General features: G+C 37.3%; 1 protein-coding gene across 3 annotated transcripts in view; it reads right to left on the reverse strand.

The window, feature by feature from the left end:
* Positions 1–18,398, reverse strand: part of Ipo11 (importin 11) — a 163,074-nt gene that overhangs the window by 51,311 nt on the left and 93,365 nt on the right. For 2 of the 3 annotated variants that reach the window (XM_031360523.1, XM_031360524.1), the window contains one exon: positions 10,647–10,768. In XM_031360523.1, coding sequence (XP_031216383.1) covers positions 10,647–10,768 — 122 coding nt within the window. Of the gene's footprint in view, positions 1–3,317; positions 3,659–10,646; positions 10,769–18,398 lie in introns of those variants that run through there. The other variant, XM_031360525.1, reaches the window with a different exon arrangement.

The following is an 18,398-nucleotide window of genomic DNA, read 5'->3' on the forward strand; positions in this document are numbered from 1 at the left end:
TTTTTTGAACTGTTGCTTAAGCTTCTGTGTTGTAAGCTTGGGACCTTTAAAATCAAAGTAAAGACCCTGACATAAGGATTTTTCTAAACTCCAAACATACAGTTATGTTTCTTTGGAATGTCTTTAAGACAGGATTTCAGTTGGGGGGTATGAAGAAATCTTTACCTTTTACTCTACACACTTCTGTACTGTTTGCATTTTCTTCCACTAAATGTACCTTTGGCAAACAACTGGAATAGAAGGAATTCTGAGGACTTAACAAAAGAAACATTGATTGAAATGCCTCAAGGGGAAAAAATATTCATTTCAGTCATAAATAATGTAAGGAAAAAAAGTGTTTTGTTCTGTTTTTTTTTTTTTAATATAATCACTTTTCCCCCACCCTGAAATCATGAACTAAGCCTAGAACGGAACACTGAAAACCCCAGGGTGGGTGTAGAAGTTACTCTTACTGCCTTTTTTTAGTAAGTGAATGTATGCTTGCACATGGAGGACAGGACTACCTCAGGGATCCACCCTCGGCATCCTCCCAGTTTGAGACAGGATCTCTGGTTATTTTCCATTGCTTACGCGGGTTTAGCTGCCCTAGAAGCTTACAGGGTTTCTCTTGACTCTGTTCCCATCTTGCACAGGATCTCAGAGACTGCAGACACTTAAACTTTTGCAAGTTCCAAGGATTCAAACAGTCTGTAAGCCTGCAGAGCAAGTACTTTCACCCAGTAAGCATCTCCCAGCCCTGTCCAGTGCATCTTAAACTAAGTCCTCAGATCCTTCTCATTTTCTCTCAGGTATCTTTATGCAGTGATTCTCAACAAATGGTCTCCCAGCCAGCAGTATCCGCAAACTTGTGAAAATGGAAAATCAGACAGGTATGTTAGCATACACCTTTAATCTCAACACTTCGCCAACCTGGTCTACATAAAAAAAAAAAACAAACAAAACAAAACAAACAAAAAAAAACCCCACCTGTGTCTTAAAACAAAACAAAACCTGAAAACCAAAAGATCCTTTCCACACCCACTCAATCACACACTTGGGTGGTAGAAATGAGGCGGGATAAGAAAACATCTGGGTGAATCTGAGTTTGAGGCATTGTAGAATACAGAGTTTTCTTATAGTCTTAAGGCTATGTATAATACCATTATCTTACAAGTATTCCCATCTTATAAAAGAAGTTAAAATTATTATTTGATTAAACACCTTAGAATGCTTTAGAATACCATATGGATAGTATTAATTTTTAAATAAAGTATAAAAATTGGATCAAGAGAAAGAACAAACATAGTTGATCATCTACTTGTGGTTCAGGTCACTATAAACTATCTCAAACATTTATTATTTGTTTATTAAACTATTGTTTAATAGTATTTGTATATAACTTCAATATATTGGATATATTGAAAATCATTGCAATACTTGATTTCCACTAATAAATATCTATATTAAAGAGTCTAAATGCTCAAGTCCTAATCTTTCTTGCTTAGTTGTTTTGATAGCAAGTGTTTTCTTTTTACTTTCAAAGTGTTAGATGATAAATGTGAACTAGCTTTACCAGACAAACGCTGATCATGAACTTCTGCTTGCCAGGTATTTATACAGGAATATCAACTATACATGAACCTGAAATCCTATTAATTCAAAACTGATCCTCTTGGCCCACCCACTTCAACATTATTTCTTAGCTTCCAGAATGTAGTACAGAATTGCCTATGGCAAAAGCATAACAACCTTTAGTTCCTTTCAATCAATTACCAAAACAGGTCATTAGACTGGCAGAGTAACATTCTACCCATCCTACCCACCATTACACTGGCATCTCTCGCCAAGGTTAATAGTTCTGCTTCTTAGTTAATGTTGTTCCTTCCACAAAGAGTGAATTTTTTCTATAAGAGGGTGAATTGCATAGTATCTCTTCAGTGGATAAATTTCTCAAAGGCTCCCTGTGGCCCTCAGAATAAAGCACGAAATTATAATAGCCTTTAACCACTGATCTCTCTATCTATATAGCTGCAAATCTTGTCAGGACTTTAGGTCCTGAAAAGCAGTATTCTTTCTTGTTCATTAATCTTTCTAACATGGTAACCTTTCTGACAGCTTTCTTTACTGGATTAATCTCTGCTGATAAAGTGTTTTTGTTGTTGCTGCTGCTCTTAGTTTTGGCACATGGCCTTACTATATAAGCCTGGCAGTCCTATAACTCACAGGATCTGCTTGCTTCTGCCTCTTGAGCACTGAGAAGTGTGTGCTTCTATGCACAGAATGATAATTTTAGTGCTTCTTATTTTCTTCATAAAGTTACTCTTCATCACCACATATTCAAAAGTGCTTCCGAGAACAGCACTTGCCATACTGCATACTAATCATGTGTCTTCTAGGTTCAAGTTCTAGCAAGACTAGGAACCACATCTATATTTTCAACATTGTAATCCATTGTAAGCCTAGGCAGCAAGAAAGCATAAAATTAAAAGCTTCAGCTCAAGTCAAACAGAGTTAAAAGATGTCATAAGTCATGAGAATTTTTGAAAAATTTGTTAAACTATTTTTCCTTATGTGTAATTTAATATAGATAGTACTACCTTACAAGACTTTAGAAATAAACATGATTTGTGACATATTTAACATGACATTCAGTACCCCAAAAGTTGGCTACTTATCTTGGTACAATATCAAAGAAAATATTTGTAGAACAAATATACTTTATTCAAATTACTAATAGACACTTTAACAATCCTAACATAATTCTATGAGAAGGATTAAGTTTTATGGGCACATAGCACTACAGAGTTTTTAAAGTCAATATTTAGTTGAGTCATAAAGCAGAATGTTCAAAGAGAATGACTTGTGCCCCATTTTCAGGAACAATTTGTTTATCAAGTCCAATCTGTTGCAAGCCAGAACTTTCCAGAGAATCCGGGGAGGTGTTACAAACAGAGGCAGTTACATTGTACCTTGCTGACTGATAAAAGCTGTAATACTCAAGTCTATTTTCCACTGAGTCTTCTAGTGCCTTTAGTTTTTGTTTAAACTGAATAACTTTGTAGATTAAAAAAATGATTAAAACACAAGCTAGGATGAAAAAAGCTAGCAAAAAGTCAAAGGCCTCATTCACCTTCTCAGCTTCTTGGGTACAAATGAGAGATGGCTTTCCTGACGCAGAAGAGGCATCAATTGGTAAAGTAGTGTTTTTTTCCGAGTTCAAGGTAAGAGAGGTGAACTGTGTGTGCACAGGCACGAGTGCAGTCGTCTCCAGTGTGTTACCGAGTGTATTCTCTGGAAAGGATCTACTGGCCAGGGAAGCTCGGATCGGTTCCCAGACGCTACTGTTCTCCACCACAGTGTTTTCCAAAGGCTTCCCACTTGTGCTTACTTTATGCCAGGCCATCATTAGTGCAGTGGTCGTGTGACGAATAGGAAGAGGTTTTACAGCCCAAGTTCTGGATATATTGGTCCAAGGTAAAGGCAATTTGTAATGTTAGTCCGTTTAATATAACATAATGCTCTGCCACATACAGATATGGGATTCTGATAACAGATGTTTACAGCAATGGCTGACGAGGCTAGCCACTCTTGAAGACCCAAAAGTTTGTATTCACAAAATTGGAATTTGCCTGAAGAGGAGTCAATGAAGACAATGGCTTAGGGACCCTTGGATGTAATTCTGTAAGATTATTAAATGACAGATTAAGGATCTTCAAAGGTGCTCCCATAGGTTCAAATGTATTATTATCAAGGTTAAGATTCTTGTTTCTAATTTACAATGAGTTGCTTAACAAGCTAAATGTATCAGGTTTAAATTTTCTAAAATAATTATCAGTTAAAATCACATGTTTAAGATTGCTAATTTTACTAAACCCAACCCTAGTAACAGTTATAATCCTTACATGCTTTAGAAGGGAATACTTTACACTGATAACTCCTAACATCAATAACTCACTGATAAACGCAAAAGGCTGTCATGTTTCAAAAAGGGAACATAAAGACAGTCTCAAGATTTCAAGGACATTTCATGGTACTTTTGTTAAAATACTACTTCCTAGACACAAATAGTAAAGGGGTATAAGACATTCAAAGTCTCAGATCTATATCCTTACATTTCTTTGTTCAATAAATCAAGAATCTGGGAACAACTATACCAACTATGCCGAGTACAGTGGCGAGTCCTCTGTAAGTGTAGACATTTACAGATCATCAATCAACCTCCTCAGAACAAAAGACACCCCATTAGACCACAAATATAAACCATGAAGATTTCATCGCCCCTTAAATACTTCAGGCACTAAGCAGTTTATGAAACTGTTTATAGAGATAGAAAATACAAATGGCTTAACTGAACAAAGCCTTTAAGATATTCATACGTGATAGTTACCCAAATAGAATTCTGCAAAAGAATTAATTAATCCACTCTCACACGAGACATTCCCAGGTAATTAGTCCCACAGAAAAACTACTATTAGGAAAATTCTAAGGAGTGTGACAGGACTGGGTTAGTCTGTCTTCCATGAAGAGTTGGTAAGAATACAAATACAAATATCTCAGTGTTCCTTTAAATGGTAATCATATTTATTAAAAAAAAAAAGAAGAAGAAAGAAAGGAAGGAAGGAAGGAAAAGAAAAAAAGCAGGTAGAGCAGGTAGCAACCAAAAATAAACACAGGCATGGAAGAGAAAATAAAAATCCACATGTAACCCAATCTAACTTTTTTTTCCCACATCAGAACTGAATCCAAAGACAAAACTTTAAATTACCAGAAAGGTCTTAAAATAAAAGTATCAAAATACTGAACCTTTGGTAGTCCATTTAAAGTAGGATAAGCCAAAACCGTGTGTTAACACACATTGTGGGTGACAGTATGCTACAGTCAGCATTTGGAACAGAACTGCTAGCAAGGCTATGAAGTCAATTCTTCAGCAAAGAAAATTTAAACTCAACAAACTAAAAAATGTTTGCTAAGACAAACTATTAGAACTGACTCTGACACACATAACAAGTGATGTGAGGATAACGACTTTTGGATACATGCCCCATAATCTACATTAAGCCTAACATCAAATAACAATTTATGAAAATACGAACACTACAGAAAAAGCAAGCTGTAATTTTCCACAAAATTCTCTCGTCTAAACGACTATACTTAAATAATCTTACCAAGAATAAGGAAATCATATCATCACTTGGCTTTAAGGCTTTTGTTTTAACTCTGCAGAGCACCGTTCCTTAACTCAGTTCTTTCTGGGCCACTGCTGACCTCCAGCACTCCACCTTTTTTGAATTTTAAAGTCATGGTTTAGGCAGGAAACGCCACTCTTCACACTGGTTCCTCTACAGCCAATGTGTAAAACAGGGGTTGCCATGGATACAGGAAACTGAGAGACAGGAAGCAAGTTTATCTGTGCTTCAGAAGTATTGTTGAAAGGAAGTCTCAGGAAAGTTTTTTTCAGAACGCATTCAATTTTCCTAATATATACACCTAAGTAGTTCCTATAACTTGAAAGAGGATTTTAAAGCCAAATGCCTGAAAACTAAGGTATTCAAAAATCTAAATAAGAAGTCTCTAGTTATCAACAACACATGTCTCTGTGTGTGTGCATGCATACCTGCATGTGTATATGAAGGTCAGAAATTGACAACAGTGTTCCCCTGAAGACTTAAATACTTTTTTGTATACAAATACTAATTACTATCAATTAGTTGCTGAAGAAATTAAGGCACATGCCCTGGGTTGGAAAGTAATATAAAGTTCCTTATCAAATTATTAACTAAAGTTTATCTTTGTATAAAAAGTTAGAGAGAAGAGACTGGAGAGATGAGTAGGTAGGTAAAGTGCTTACTATGCAAGTATGAACACTTGAGTTCAGACCACTAGCACCCATGTCAAAAAAGCTGATGTGGCTCCACATACTTACAACCCCAGCATTAGGAAGGCAGAGACAGAAGGAGATCCCGAGGCTTGCTAGACAGCCATCCTACTTAAATCAGCGATATCTTGAAAAAAATAAAGTGAAGAAAGACAGAGGAAGACACCCAAAGCTGAACTCTGGCTTTCAAACATATGTGCAAATGCACCCACCCATCCCCTACGTACAAATGTGTTTACATACGAAACATGAACACACACACAAAGGGAGGACTGGGAGAAGAAGGAGAGAGAGGGAGACGGGGAGAGAGTGAATTAGGGAAGAGTAAAAGAGATTCCTAAATAACTTTTCACTCTATATGAATGTCTGAATTAGTTTGAATAGCAGGAAAAGCAATCTGAATCTAATATAATTTTTTATTTAAATAAAGATTTAGGAGCCAGACAGCCAGCTCAGCAGGTAAAAGCTCTTGGCATACAAGCCTGGTGGCCTGCACTGGAACACAGCATCATGGAAAGAAGACAGATGCAGTGGCGTGCACCTGCAATCACATCACTTCTATACTGAGATCAGAGAGGTGAGAACAAGAGGACCATCTACCAGCTTTTAAGCCAGGCAACTTGGCATATACAGTATGGCAGAAAAAAGAGAGACCCTGTCTCAACAAGGTGAAAGGGGAGAATCAACTCTCAAGTTCTCTTGTGTCTTCCATATATGTGCCACACACATACATACATATATGTGTGTATATGTATACACACACATATATATATATATATTTATCTCACACATGACATAAAATAGGCTTATAGCTAAATAATTATACATATTGTTTAACCATTGATTTCTGACTTTTATCAATTTACTTTTAGTACTAAAAGTAACATACAAAGTGGGTGAGAACACTATGCACACAATTTTCAATTTAATCATACAAGTCAAATAGGAAAAAGTTAAAGGATGAGTCTATTAAATTCAAAATAAAGGGAAGAAACACAGGATAAGATCAGAACAACAAGAGGGTTTCCCTCTCCTCCGTAGCCTGTCTTCTTTAATTATTTCTATGTATAGCCTTAACTACTAATTTCAGGGGGGAGGGTGACACTTGGTAGGCCTACAAAATTCTCTTTCAATAACCATAAATAACCTTTATAAAATTATATAAAACTATTGCATTCTACCAAAAGAAACTTGTTCTTAATGTTTAATTTTTCCAAATAGCAACATACCCCTTCTAATAATAAAAATATAACCACTAAGTGAAGACTTTAGACAAAATGCCCACAGAAAGAAAACAACTGTCTGTGTCTGTATAAACTGGTTTAAATTCAGCTAGAATAAAGAAACCAATAGATTAGGGGCAGGGAGATGATGGCATAGCAGGTAAAGGTACCCACTACCAAGGCTGACATTCAGCTCACAGGACATATTTTGTAGAAAGAGAGAACTGGCTTCCAAGCTGTCTTCTCATATCTACACACCTCCCATGGTACATATACTGGCACACAAAGTAAATAAATTTAATTTATTAAAATCTAACAGGATACATAATGCCTTTATAAATGCCAAATCCAGCATTGCTATTTGTCTACACAGGCACAGAGAGTAGTTAAATGTTCCTGTGAAAATGACACTGCAGGTATCAGCAAGAGTTTAGAGATGCAGAATTAATACCAGGCACTCCCTAATTTAAGAACAAGTTTCTTTTGGAAGAATACAATAATTATTTTCATACATAAACATTAGACATATATATTTTCCATTTTGAACGATAAAGACAGCAGTATAAACAGTAATACATAAATAAAGTAGGTACTGTAGAATTAACAAAAAACAAGAAGTTTTCACTCAGTTCCTTAATGTGAATTGCATAACATACAGGAAAGATGTACCAAATTCTTAGATGAACTGTTTCAACATCAGCATCGGTGCTTTAAAAGATGCACTATTAGCCTAACTTCATAGTTAAAGAGACAGACATAAAGAAGTTAAATAACTCATTTATAGTGAAGAAGTGATAGAAGATCTGAACATGAGCATCAAGATTAGTAAACACCAAAGTATATATGCTTATGTATGATTTTCATAGCATTCAAAATATTCAATCAATAAACAACAACCAATCAAATATAAGCCAGAAACATTCGAGCTCAGCAGAATCACTTAAAACATGCTTCTACCTGCCTGGAGAGATGGGTTGGTAGTTAAGAACACTGGCTGCTTTTCCAGAGGTCCTGATGGGTCAATTCCCATCACCCACATGATGGCTCACAACCATCTATAATGGGATCTAGTGTGCAGAAATATATGCAGACAAAGTACCTATATGCATAAAAATATATAAATAAAACATGCTTCTACGACCAAAAGTGGAACTAGTCTGCCTGGCCCATGACTCTCCACAGAGACCATTGAGAGGTGGGTAACATCTCAGAAGTGGCATCTAGAGGCAGGTGATAAGGCCCTAAGGGACACTGCCCTGGGAAGGGATTAATGTAGTTCTTTCAGAACACCTCTTAGTTCCCATAAGTGAGCTGCTATAAAAAGCAAGAGCTAGGATTGTGGCTCAGTGTTAGAACACTTACCTAGCATGTGCAAGGCCCAGGATTCCAGCCCCAAATAAGGACAGGAAGAAAAAATAAAACAAAAACCAAAAACAAAGAAAAGACAGGTAGATATTGCCTCAAAACCTGTCTCTTAGAAGACTTGGGATTTATGGATAAAGTACTACAAAAAAATTTATTTTACTTCAAAAAATGAAAATGGGAGAATATCTTCAAGTACATTATGTACTTACATGAAAATGGCCTAATAGCCTCTGTATAATTCGAAAACCAAAATAAACACATTTTTTTAAGATAAGAGTTAAGTCTACTATGATGAATATCCAGTATCAGGTTAATGCAATCAAAACTCATGAGGCAGGAGACCAAGGAGGAGGGTCTACAAGATTTCGAACTTCTAGCCTCCAACTTTGTGAGTCAGACCCTGTTGCTTTTTATAAAGCACCTATCCTTGGTGCCTTTTTCGTAACTATAAAAAAAATGTAACTTTGGAACCCACCTTACAATTTCTACCTTACAATACTACAAGTGTAATGTATTTTTTAAAATCACCAAAAAGTCTAGGTGTAGTGGTACACACTTGGATTCCAGCAGTGAAAAAGCAGGGGTCACCTATTTTCAGTGCCAGCCTGGCCCACAATCAAGTTCAATGAAGCCAACCAGGCTACATAGCCAGATACTGTTTTTGAACAAAAATCAACCAACCAAACCTTCAAGAGTTTATAAAAGTATATACATAAATTCCCAAATACTAACACTGCATACACTATTTTTCCATGAGAATTATAGGTGAAAGTATGACCAATCAAAGCAGACATAGTATATCTGATGCCCAGAAAACTTTATCACAAAGCATTTTCTCCAGGAAAGCAAGACATACATTCTGCTGCTTTACTAACCCCTGTTTAAATCAGTCAATGAGTTTACATTAGCCACTCCCCAATGGGACATAATACAAATGAAATTCAAAACTCTTATGTCATATGTCTATGTGAAACTCTTAAAAACACACATACTAAATGTTTCTTTCTTTTTTTCTTTTTTTGTTTTTCAAGACAGGATTTCTCTGTATAGCCCTGGCTGTCCTGGAACTCACTCTGTAGACCAGACTGGCCTCAAACTTAGAAATCCACCTGCCTCTGACTCCCAAGTGCTGGGATTAAAGGCATGTGCCACCACTGCCTGGCTAAATGTTTCTAAAGTTGGAAAATGGACTGCCAAATTAGAGTAGACATCAAAAGATTACTATCATTTGTTTCTACAAGTTATAGTTTTGGTTTAACCTATGAGTTTTAAGAAAAATTCCTTTGAAAACACTAAAAGAAGGCATATGTAAATAAGCCTATACATTATTTTCATTAAAAAATCAGCTGAGGAAAATATTACCCTCTATGCATAAATAATGTAAGCCTTTTAAAAAAAACAGAGAAATTCAAACTGAACGTTCAGAATTAGTAAAGTATTTTAGTTATGAAACTATTGAAACAGAAAGGACACTGGAAGTTATACTGAACAACTGCAAAAAAAATTAATCATTAATTTATCATTAGGTAAATTCTCTGAAAATTCTCTAAAATATAAAGACCTAATATATTGAAGTTCTTTTTCTCACACAGTATCAAGTCTATAGAGTTGCTTTTATGTCTTTAAAATTCAAACTAAAGTTATGTGTGGGTGGTGGTCCTTGCAGAGTGGCTGCATTAAGAAAGATAGGAAAAAAGGTATTTGTCTACAGATGGGATGGTTACCTGAGAATTCACCATTGCACTCAGCACTGAAACTATGGGCTCCGGAAGGAAGCATGCTTCTCAGGCACCCACAGACATCCGAATAATCATTTTATTATTTGCTCTTTTTCTCCTTTAAGGTATTCTTGCTATGGCCCAGGCTGCCTTAGTTAGCCTCCAGAGTGCTGGGATTATAGCTGTATGACACAATGCTAAATTATGTCATGCCTTAAAAGAAACCAGCTTTGGGCTAGAAAGCTAGCTCAGGGCTCAAGAGTATTGACTGCTCTTTCAGAGGACCTGGGTTCCCAGCACACACAGGGTGGCTCTCAGCTATCTGTAACTCCAGCTCCAGAGAGGATCCAATACCCTCTTTGTGGCTTCCGAGGACATTGCAACATTGCACACACATGGTGAATATAGACATATACAGGGAAAACACCCTTACAAATAAAAATATAGAAAAGGAAAAAGAAAGAAATCAAGATTTCATTTTCTTACCTATTATCAGAAGGCAGAAGAGAAAGTAAAGCCAAAGCTGAAAGTTTCTTTCTTTCAGGCTGTGTGATGTTGTCCATTCGATCAACCCACATTTCGATCACGTTTCCTAAAAGCTGGTCCATCTGGAAGAAAGGAGACATCTCACAATATTTGAAATTTTATTTGAACATGAGTAAGTGTTGTTGACAACTAAAAACCTAAGAAATGGTTAAAGTTCAAGTACACAAAAGTAAAAGTCATGGAATTTGGGACAAACTTTGGTTTCGAGAGAAATGTAAGAAAAAACAAAAATTGACTACAATTGGTCATGAGAGACAAAGTATTCAAAACCTGTATGTAGCCAATGGTATTTTGAGTAACATCATTTAATAAATAAATCAGGGCCATCTTCCTGACATACTGAAAAATACTAAATATTTGTATTTAGATGATGGTGCTGAATGTTCTGTAATCTGCCAATCTAATTTGCTATGCATCCTCTCAGAGGACTAGACTGACTGCAACCCCAACCTTCAGTCTCAGAGGAAAAGTAAATCACTTCCTATGACAGCTATAAATCAATGAAGCTGAAGGTGAACTAAATGTACATATTCCCAAGTGGGAGAGATGACTGACTCTATGTGCCAACTGATGTGTCCCACACAAGGGTAGAGACTGATAAGAAAAAAAGGCTTGGAGGTCTGAGTAACATCCACAGTGAGCTGTCTTTTGGTATACATCCTTCTTCTCCCTCTCTGGTAAAGATCAAGAAAACTGATCTATTTATGAGGTTTATTTGTAAATAGGTTTCTACTTCTACTTTAAGAAAATAAATATTTAATGCCAAACATCACCTTAAAAATCTGGACATATAAAATCCACGGTACATTCTTATTTTTTATACTTTAAGATTGCTACATTTTTCCTAGTTAGTAGTTAAGTCATTTCTAATGAACAGGCAAGCAGCTGGTAGTTGAAATCCATTTCTATGTGGAGTTCCCTATACTATGTATTGCACCTGAGATGGTCTATGAACTCAAAGAATATTTAAAATGATCCAAACAGCAACATCTGCATGGTGCTTCAAGAACTGTTAAGCTCAACACAGTTCCCAGTTCTAACACTGCAATCCTCTTCTTAACTACCTTCCTTACAGCAGGACCCCCAAATCGGGGTGGAGTGGAAAATTAAGGTGCATATATGGAATACAATATCATGATTTAAGAATCTGAGTCTTCCAACAAATACACTTTTGTCAGTAGCTGTGCCATTTGAAAATGAAATAAAACTGACCTTAGATTTCTATATATGTTTTAAAGATTTTTAAATTCTGTGTACATGAGGGCATCTGTGCTGGGGTTTCTGTACACATAAGCAGGTATTCGGAGAAGCCAAAAGAGAGCACTGGATTCCCCAGAGCTGGAGTTACAGGCAGCTGTGAGAGGTCAAGGGTGGGAACTGGAAATGACACTCAGGTCCTCAGCAAGAGCAGTTTGCACTCTTAACCATTAAGCTGTCTCTCTAGGCCCTGCATATTATTTTTAATAATTACTAAGGTATATTAGGACATAAATCAATGATTTGACATTGTTTAAACCTAATTACTTAATAAGTAGAATAGGTGATACACCTTTAGGTTTAGAGGTATTATAATATGACACTCGATCAAGTCAGTTTAGTTTATACCTGAAACATGACAATATAATTTATACCACCATGTCTTCAATTCATATTTAATTTAAAATATAATAAGCTGTAGGCAGCTGCTCGGACGATACGCACACGGCAGCAGAGATAGACGATTCCACTAAGCATGCGCCCCTCCCGAGAGGGCTCATGCAAATTAGATGTCTCCTGAGCAGGTGTATGCTAACCAATCATGCACCAAATCTGAGCAGGTGCATGCTACCAAACTCCTCCCAAGCAGGTGTATGCTAATGAGGCGATTGCCAGGGAACCAATCCAGGAGAACCACAAGAGCTTGGGCACGGGTATAAAAAGGGGCGCTCTCCAGGCAGACAGGGCATTCCACACCACTCCACAGAAGAAAGAGCAGCGGCCATTTCACGTGCCACTCCACCAAGACGACTCCACAGAAGAAGAGCAGCAGCGACTAGCAAGAGCCACCACCTCCGCTGCCACCCGTTTCATGGAAGCAGGAAGAGCCACGGCACTTAGAAGCAAGAAGCTCAATTCCACGGAGGGGGGAGGAACTCCAGCGCCTGGGAGGCGGGAAGAGCCCTAACACCTAAAAAAGCCAAAACACTTAGGAACCAAAGAGAGCTGTAACACTTGGGTACCTAAGAGAGCTGTAACACTTGGGTACCTAAAAGAGCTGTTAACACAAAAGAAAATTTCCTGAGTAAACTGTTGAGAGAAGAAGTCTCAGTGTTTGGTCGTGCGGCAAGCAAAGCCTCCATTACAATAAGCCAAGTGTGGTGGCCTCTGCCCACAATCCAGTACTTGAGGGGTTGAGGCAGTAGAAATGCTGGGCTAGTCTAGCCTACAAATGAGTCTGAGGGCAGCCTAGTCTACAGAGCAAAGTACTACCTAAAAAAAAAAAACAAACAACAAAAAAAATAAAAAAAGAGGGCTCCATTGATATACACAGCTGAAATTAAAATTAAATCAGCAAAACCAAATACTTCAGTGTAATTTTATTTAAAACCCATTTCATTTATTACAAAAAATATTTAATAAACAGCAACTTTAACAGTAAACTGGGCAACAGGGAACTTACTCAATAAGCAATCGGGATACAAGGAGTCAGAAAGTGTTTCTAGTAAAGGGTCAAGTATCAGGTATCAGCTTTATCAGCCCTATAGTCTCACTAACAATTATTCACCCCATATCACCCATAAACAACATGTAACAAACGACATGCCATCTGTTCTCCTACAAACAATTATAATTTTCATGTCAGTATATATTACCAGAGTTTATATTTTTTTGAATTTATAAAATGGAAAACTCCTCTTACTTCATGGCCTTTATAAAAACCAAGACTGCCCCTGCTCAGTCACAATAGAGGAGCAGGCCCAGAATTAGGATGAGCGCTCAAGAGGCAGACGACACAAAGCTTAAGGAAGAATTCACGCTTGGCCTTCACTTGCCTTGATGAGATACTGCTCCCAAAATTACTGAACACAGGAGCAAAACCAAAGCTTAGGCCACTGGAGCAGAATTTTTACACAATCAAAGAAAAATGGGAGGCTGGGGTGCTCTGGGTAAAGGGTAACACACTATCTGTAAGGACTCTGCAGCACAGGGGATAAAGGCACTTTCAAGAAACTGCAAACTAGAAGAGTGAATGGCTAGGATCATGGGGTCCGAAGGACTCCAAGAAGAGATTGAAGAGTAAAGGACTATACAACAGCAAACTGCTTCTGCAAGCACACACCCAGTACGAGTTCCAACTCAAATCTAACTAAAAAGAAATACCTTGAAGAGGTTTAACACCACACAGTCTGGGTCCCAGAACAATACAGAAGGAGCCAGACACTTAAATAGACTAAAGAAGGAAATCCCAAATTATTCCTTTTACATTTCTACTACGACTTATGGTAAAAACAAATTACCATCAACAGGACAGATAGGGTCAAGGCCATATTTCCTGTTCCTATGTAAAACAGGGCCAAGAACAGTTCCAGCATTGGTATTGTTGATAAAATACAATGAGTGAATCTAACATCCAAGCAGATAAGGTGCTTATAGACCAAGAGATTTTAAAGGGGTCAGACATCAGACTGAACCTAACTTGTGGCTGTCTATCCCTCCAAAATAAACTCTACATAAGAAAACACACACACTTAAAACTCAAACAATAAAGTACAGGGCTGCAGAGACTGGTTCAGTAGGCAAGCACACAGGCCATACTGCTCTTTCAGAGGCCATGAGTTGTGATTCCCAGCATCTACAATCAGGCAGCTGGCAATACCTGGTACACCAACTCTAGGAAGATCTAGCTCCTCTAGCCTCTGTGATCATTACACATTAAGTAGATACATCCACAAACAGATATGCAAACAAAATTAAAAGCAATAAACATTTTAAAAATTCAAATTTTCAAAAAGAAAAGTGCAAAATTAGAGAAATAGAATGGAAAATTAAGACTAGAGGAACCTAAAGATAAAGGATAGTAGATAGTTTCCATAATACTTAAAATCTCAAGTTTAAAAAGTATTTCCTTTCAAGGAGGGAAACTACACCCTAGAAAAAGCAAGAAAATAATCTTCTTTTAACAAACCCAAAAGAAAATAGCCACAAAAAACCACAATTCGATACAATAACAATAAAATAACAATAAAAATAACAGGAAACAACAATCTTACTTCCTTAATATCAATGGACTTAATTCCCCAATAAAAAGACATAGACTAAGACTGGATACATAAACAGGACCCAACATTTTGTTGCATACAAAAAACTCACTTTAGTGACAAAGACAGACACTACCTCAGAGTAAAGAGCTGGAAAACAATTCTCCAACCAAATGGTCCCAAGAAACAAGTGGGAGTAGCCATTCTAATATAGAATAAAATCAACTTTCGACTTAAAGTTATCAAAAAAGATAAGGAAGGACACTTCATACTCATCAAAGGAAAAAATCTACCAAGAACTCTCTATTCTGAACATCTATGCTGCTAATGCAAGGGCACCCACAGCCATAAAAGAAATTTTACTAAAGCTCAAAACGCACATTGCACAGCACACAATACTAGTGGGAGACTTCAACACACCACTTTCTCCAATGGACAGATCATGGGCACAAAAACTAAACAGAAACACAGTGAAACTAACAGAAGTTATGAAACAAATGGATTTAACACATATCTCTAGAAATTATTATCCTAAAAAAAAAGGATATATCTTCCTCTGAGCACCTCATGGTACCTTCTCCAAAACTGACCATATAATCGGTCACAAAACAGGTTTCAATAGATAAAAGATTGAAATAATCCCATGCATCCTAACAGATCACCGTGGACTAAGGCAGGTCTTCAATAACATAAACAATAGAAAGCCCACATGCACGTGGAAGCTGAACAACACTCTACTCAATGATAACTTGGTCAAGATAGAAATAAAGAAATTAAAGACTTTTTAGAGTTTAATGAAAATGAAGCCACATACCCAAACTTATGGGGCACAATGAAAGCACTCCTAAGAGGAAAACTCAAAGCTCTGAGTGCCTCCAAAAAGAAACTGGAGAAAGAATACACGAGCAGTTTGACAGCACATCTGAAAACTCTAGAAAAAAAGAGAAGGAAATACACCCAAGAGGAGTCATGGCAGAAAATAATCAAATTCAGGGCTGAAATAAACCAAATAGAAACAAACAAACAAACAAAAAAAACTATACAAAGAATCAACCAAACCAGGAGCTGGTTCTTTGAGAAAAATCAACAAAATAGATAAACCCTTAGCCAGACTAACTAGAGGGCACAGAGACAGTATCCTAATTAACAAAATCAGAAATGAAAAGGGAGACAGAAGAACAGAAACTGAGGAAATCCACAAAATCATCAGATCCTACTACAAAAGCCTATACTCAACAAAACTGGAAAACCTGGATGAAATGGACAATTTTCTAGACAGATACCAGGTACCAAAGTCAAATCAGGATCAGATAAATGATCTAAAAAGTCGCATATCCCCAAAAGAAATAGAAAGTCATTAATAGTCTCCCAACCAAAAAAAGCCAGGGACCAGAAAGGTTTAGCACAGAGTTTTATCAGACCTTCAAAGAAGACTTAATACCAATACTCCTCAAACTATTTCACAAAGTAGAAACAGAAGGTATTCTACCCAATTTGTTCAATGAAGCCACAATTTCTCTGATACCTAAACCACACAAAGACCCAACAAAGAAAGAGACCATCAGACCAATTTCCATTATGAATATTGATGCAAAAATACTCAATAATATTTTCACAATCCTAATCTAAAAACACATGAAAATGAACATCATGATCAAGTAGGCTTCATCCCAAAGATGCAGGGATGGTGCAATATATAAAAAAATCCATCAACATAACTCACTATATAAACAAACTCAAGGAAAAAAAACCATATGATCATTTCATTAGATGCTGAGAAAGCATTTGACAAATTTTAACACCCCTTCATGATAAAACTCTTAGAAAGATCAGGAATTCAAGGCCCATACCTAAATATAGTAAAAGCAATATACAGCAAACCAGTAGCGAACATCAAACTAAATGGAGAGAAACTTGAAGCAATCCTACTAAAATCAGCGACTAGACAAGGCTGCCCACTTTTCCCTACCAATTCAATATTGTACTTGAAGTCCTACACAGAGCAATTAAACAACAAAAGGAGATCAACGAGATACAAACTGCAAAGGAAGAACTCAAAACATCACGATTTGCAAATGATATAATAGTATACTTAAGTGACCCCAAAAATTCCACTGGAGAACTAAACCTGATAAACAACTTCAGCAAAGTAGCTGGATATAATATTAACTCAAACAAGTCAGTGGCCTTCCCTACACAAAGGATAAACAGGCTGAAAAAGAAATTAGGGAAACAACACCCTTCACAATAGTCACAAATAATATAAAATACCTTGGAGTGACTCTAACTAAGCAAGGGAAAGATCTATGTGACAAGAACTTCAAGTCTCTGAAGAAAGAAATTGAAGAAGACCTCAGAAGATGGAAAGATCTCCCATGCTCATGGATTGGCAGGATTAATATAGTAAAAATGTCCATCTTGGTGAGTAACTGGGACCAGCGGAACCAAGCACACAGGAACTCTGTCAGCCTAGTGGCTCAGGTTTCTTCCAGCCTATCTGAGCTGGTACCATGAGCAGACCTTGGGCGTAAGTTCCACAGCCAGTCCCACAACACACAGAGGAAGCTCAACTCCCAGGCGCTCTAACACCCCCAGGATCAGAGATGAGGAAGACACAACATCTGTCCCAACACCTAGAGTAACTGGGACCAGCAGAACCCAGGCACACAGGAACTCTGTCAGCCCAGTGGCTCGGGTTGCTTCCAGTCTATGTGGGCCAGCCAGTGCCCTGAGCAGACCTTGGACACAAACTCTGCAGTCATTCCCAAAACACCCAGAGGAAGCTCCACTCCCAGGTGCTATAACAAACCCAGGGTCACAGGATCCCAGAATCACAGGATCACAGAGACAACTTGACTCTGAAGAGTTCTGACACAATCAGGATCACAGGAAGGACAGGCTCCACTCAGATTTAGCAAGGGCAGGTAGCAGTAGAGATAACCAGATGATGAGGGGCAAGCATAAGAATATAAGCAACACAAACCAAGGTTACTTGCCATCATCAGAAACCAATACTCCCACTGCTGCAATTCCTGGACACACCATCACACTGGAAAAGCAAGATTCAGATAAAAAATCACTACTCATGGTGATGATACAAGACCTTAAGAAAGACATAAATAGCACCCTCAAAGAAATAAAGGAGAACGCAGGTAAACAGCTAGAAGCCCTTCAAGAGGAAACACAGAAATCCCTTAAAGAACTACAGGAAAACACAATCAAACAGGTGAAGGAAATGAGCAAAACCATCCAGAATCTATAAATGGAAATAGAAACAATAAAGAAATCAGAAATAGAGAGACAACCCTGGAGATACAAAACCTAGGAAAGAAATCAGGAGTCACAGATGCAAGCATCACCAACAGAATACAAGAGATAGAAGAAAGAATCTCAGGGGTAGAAAACACCATAGAAAACATTGACACAATAGTCAAAGAAAATTCAAAAAGCAAAA

The sequence above is a fragment of the Mastomys coucha genome, unplaced genomic scaffold, assembly GCF_008632895.1.
Source record: "Mastomys coucha isolate ucsf_1 unplaced genomic scaffold, UCSF_Mcou_1 pScaffold8, whole genome shotgun sequence".
NCBI classification, from domain to species: domain Eukaryota; kingdom Metazoa; phylum Chordata; class Mammalia; order Rodentia; family Muridae; genus Mastomys; species Mastomys coucha.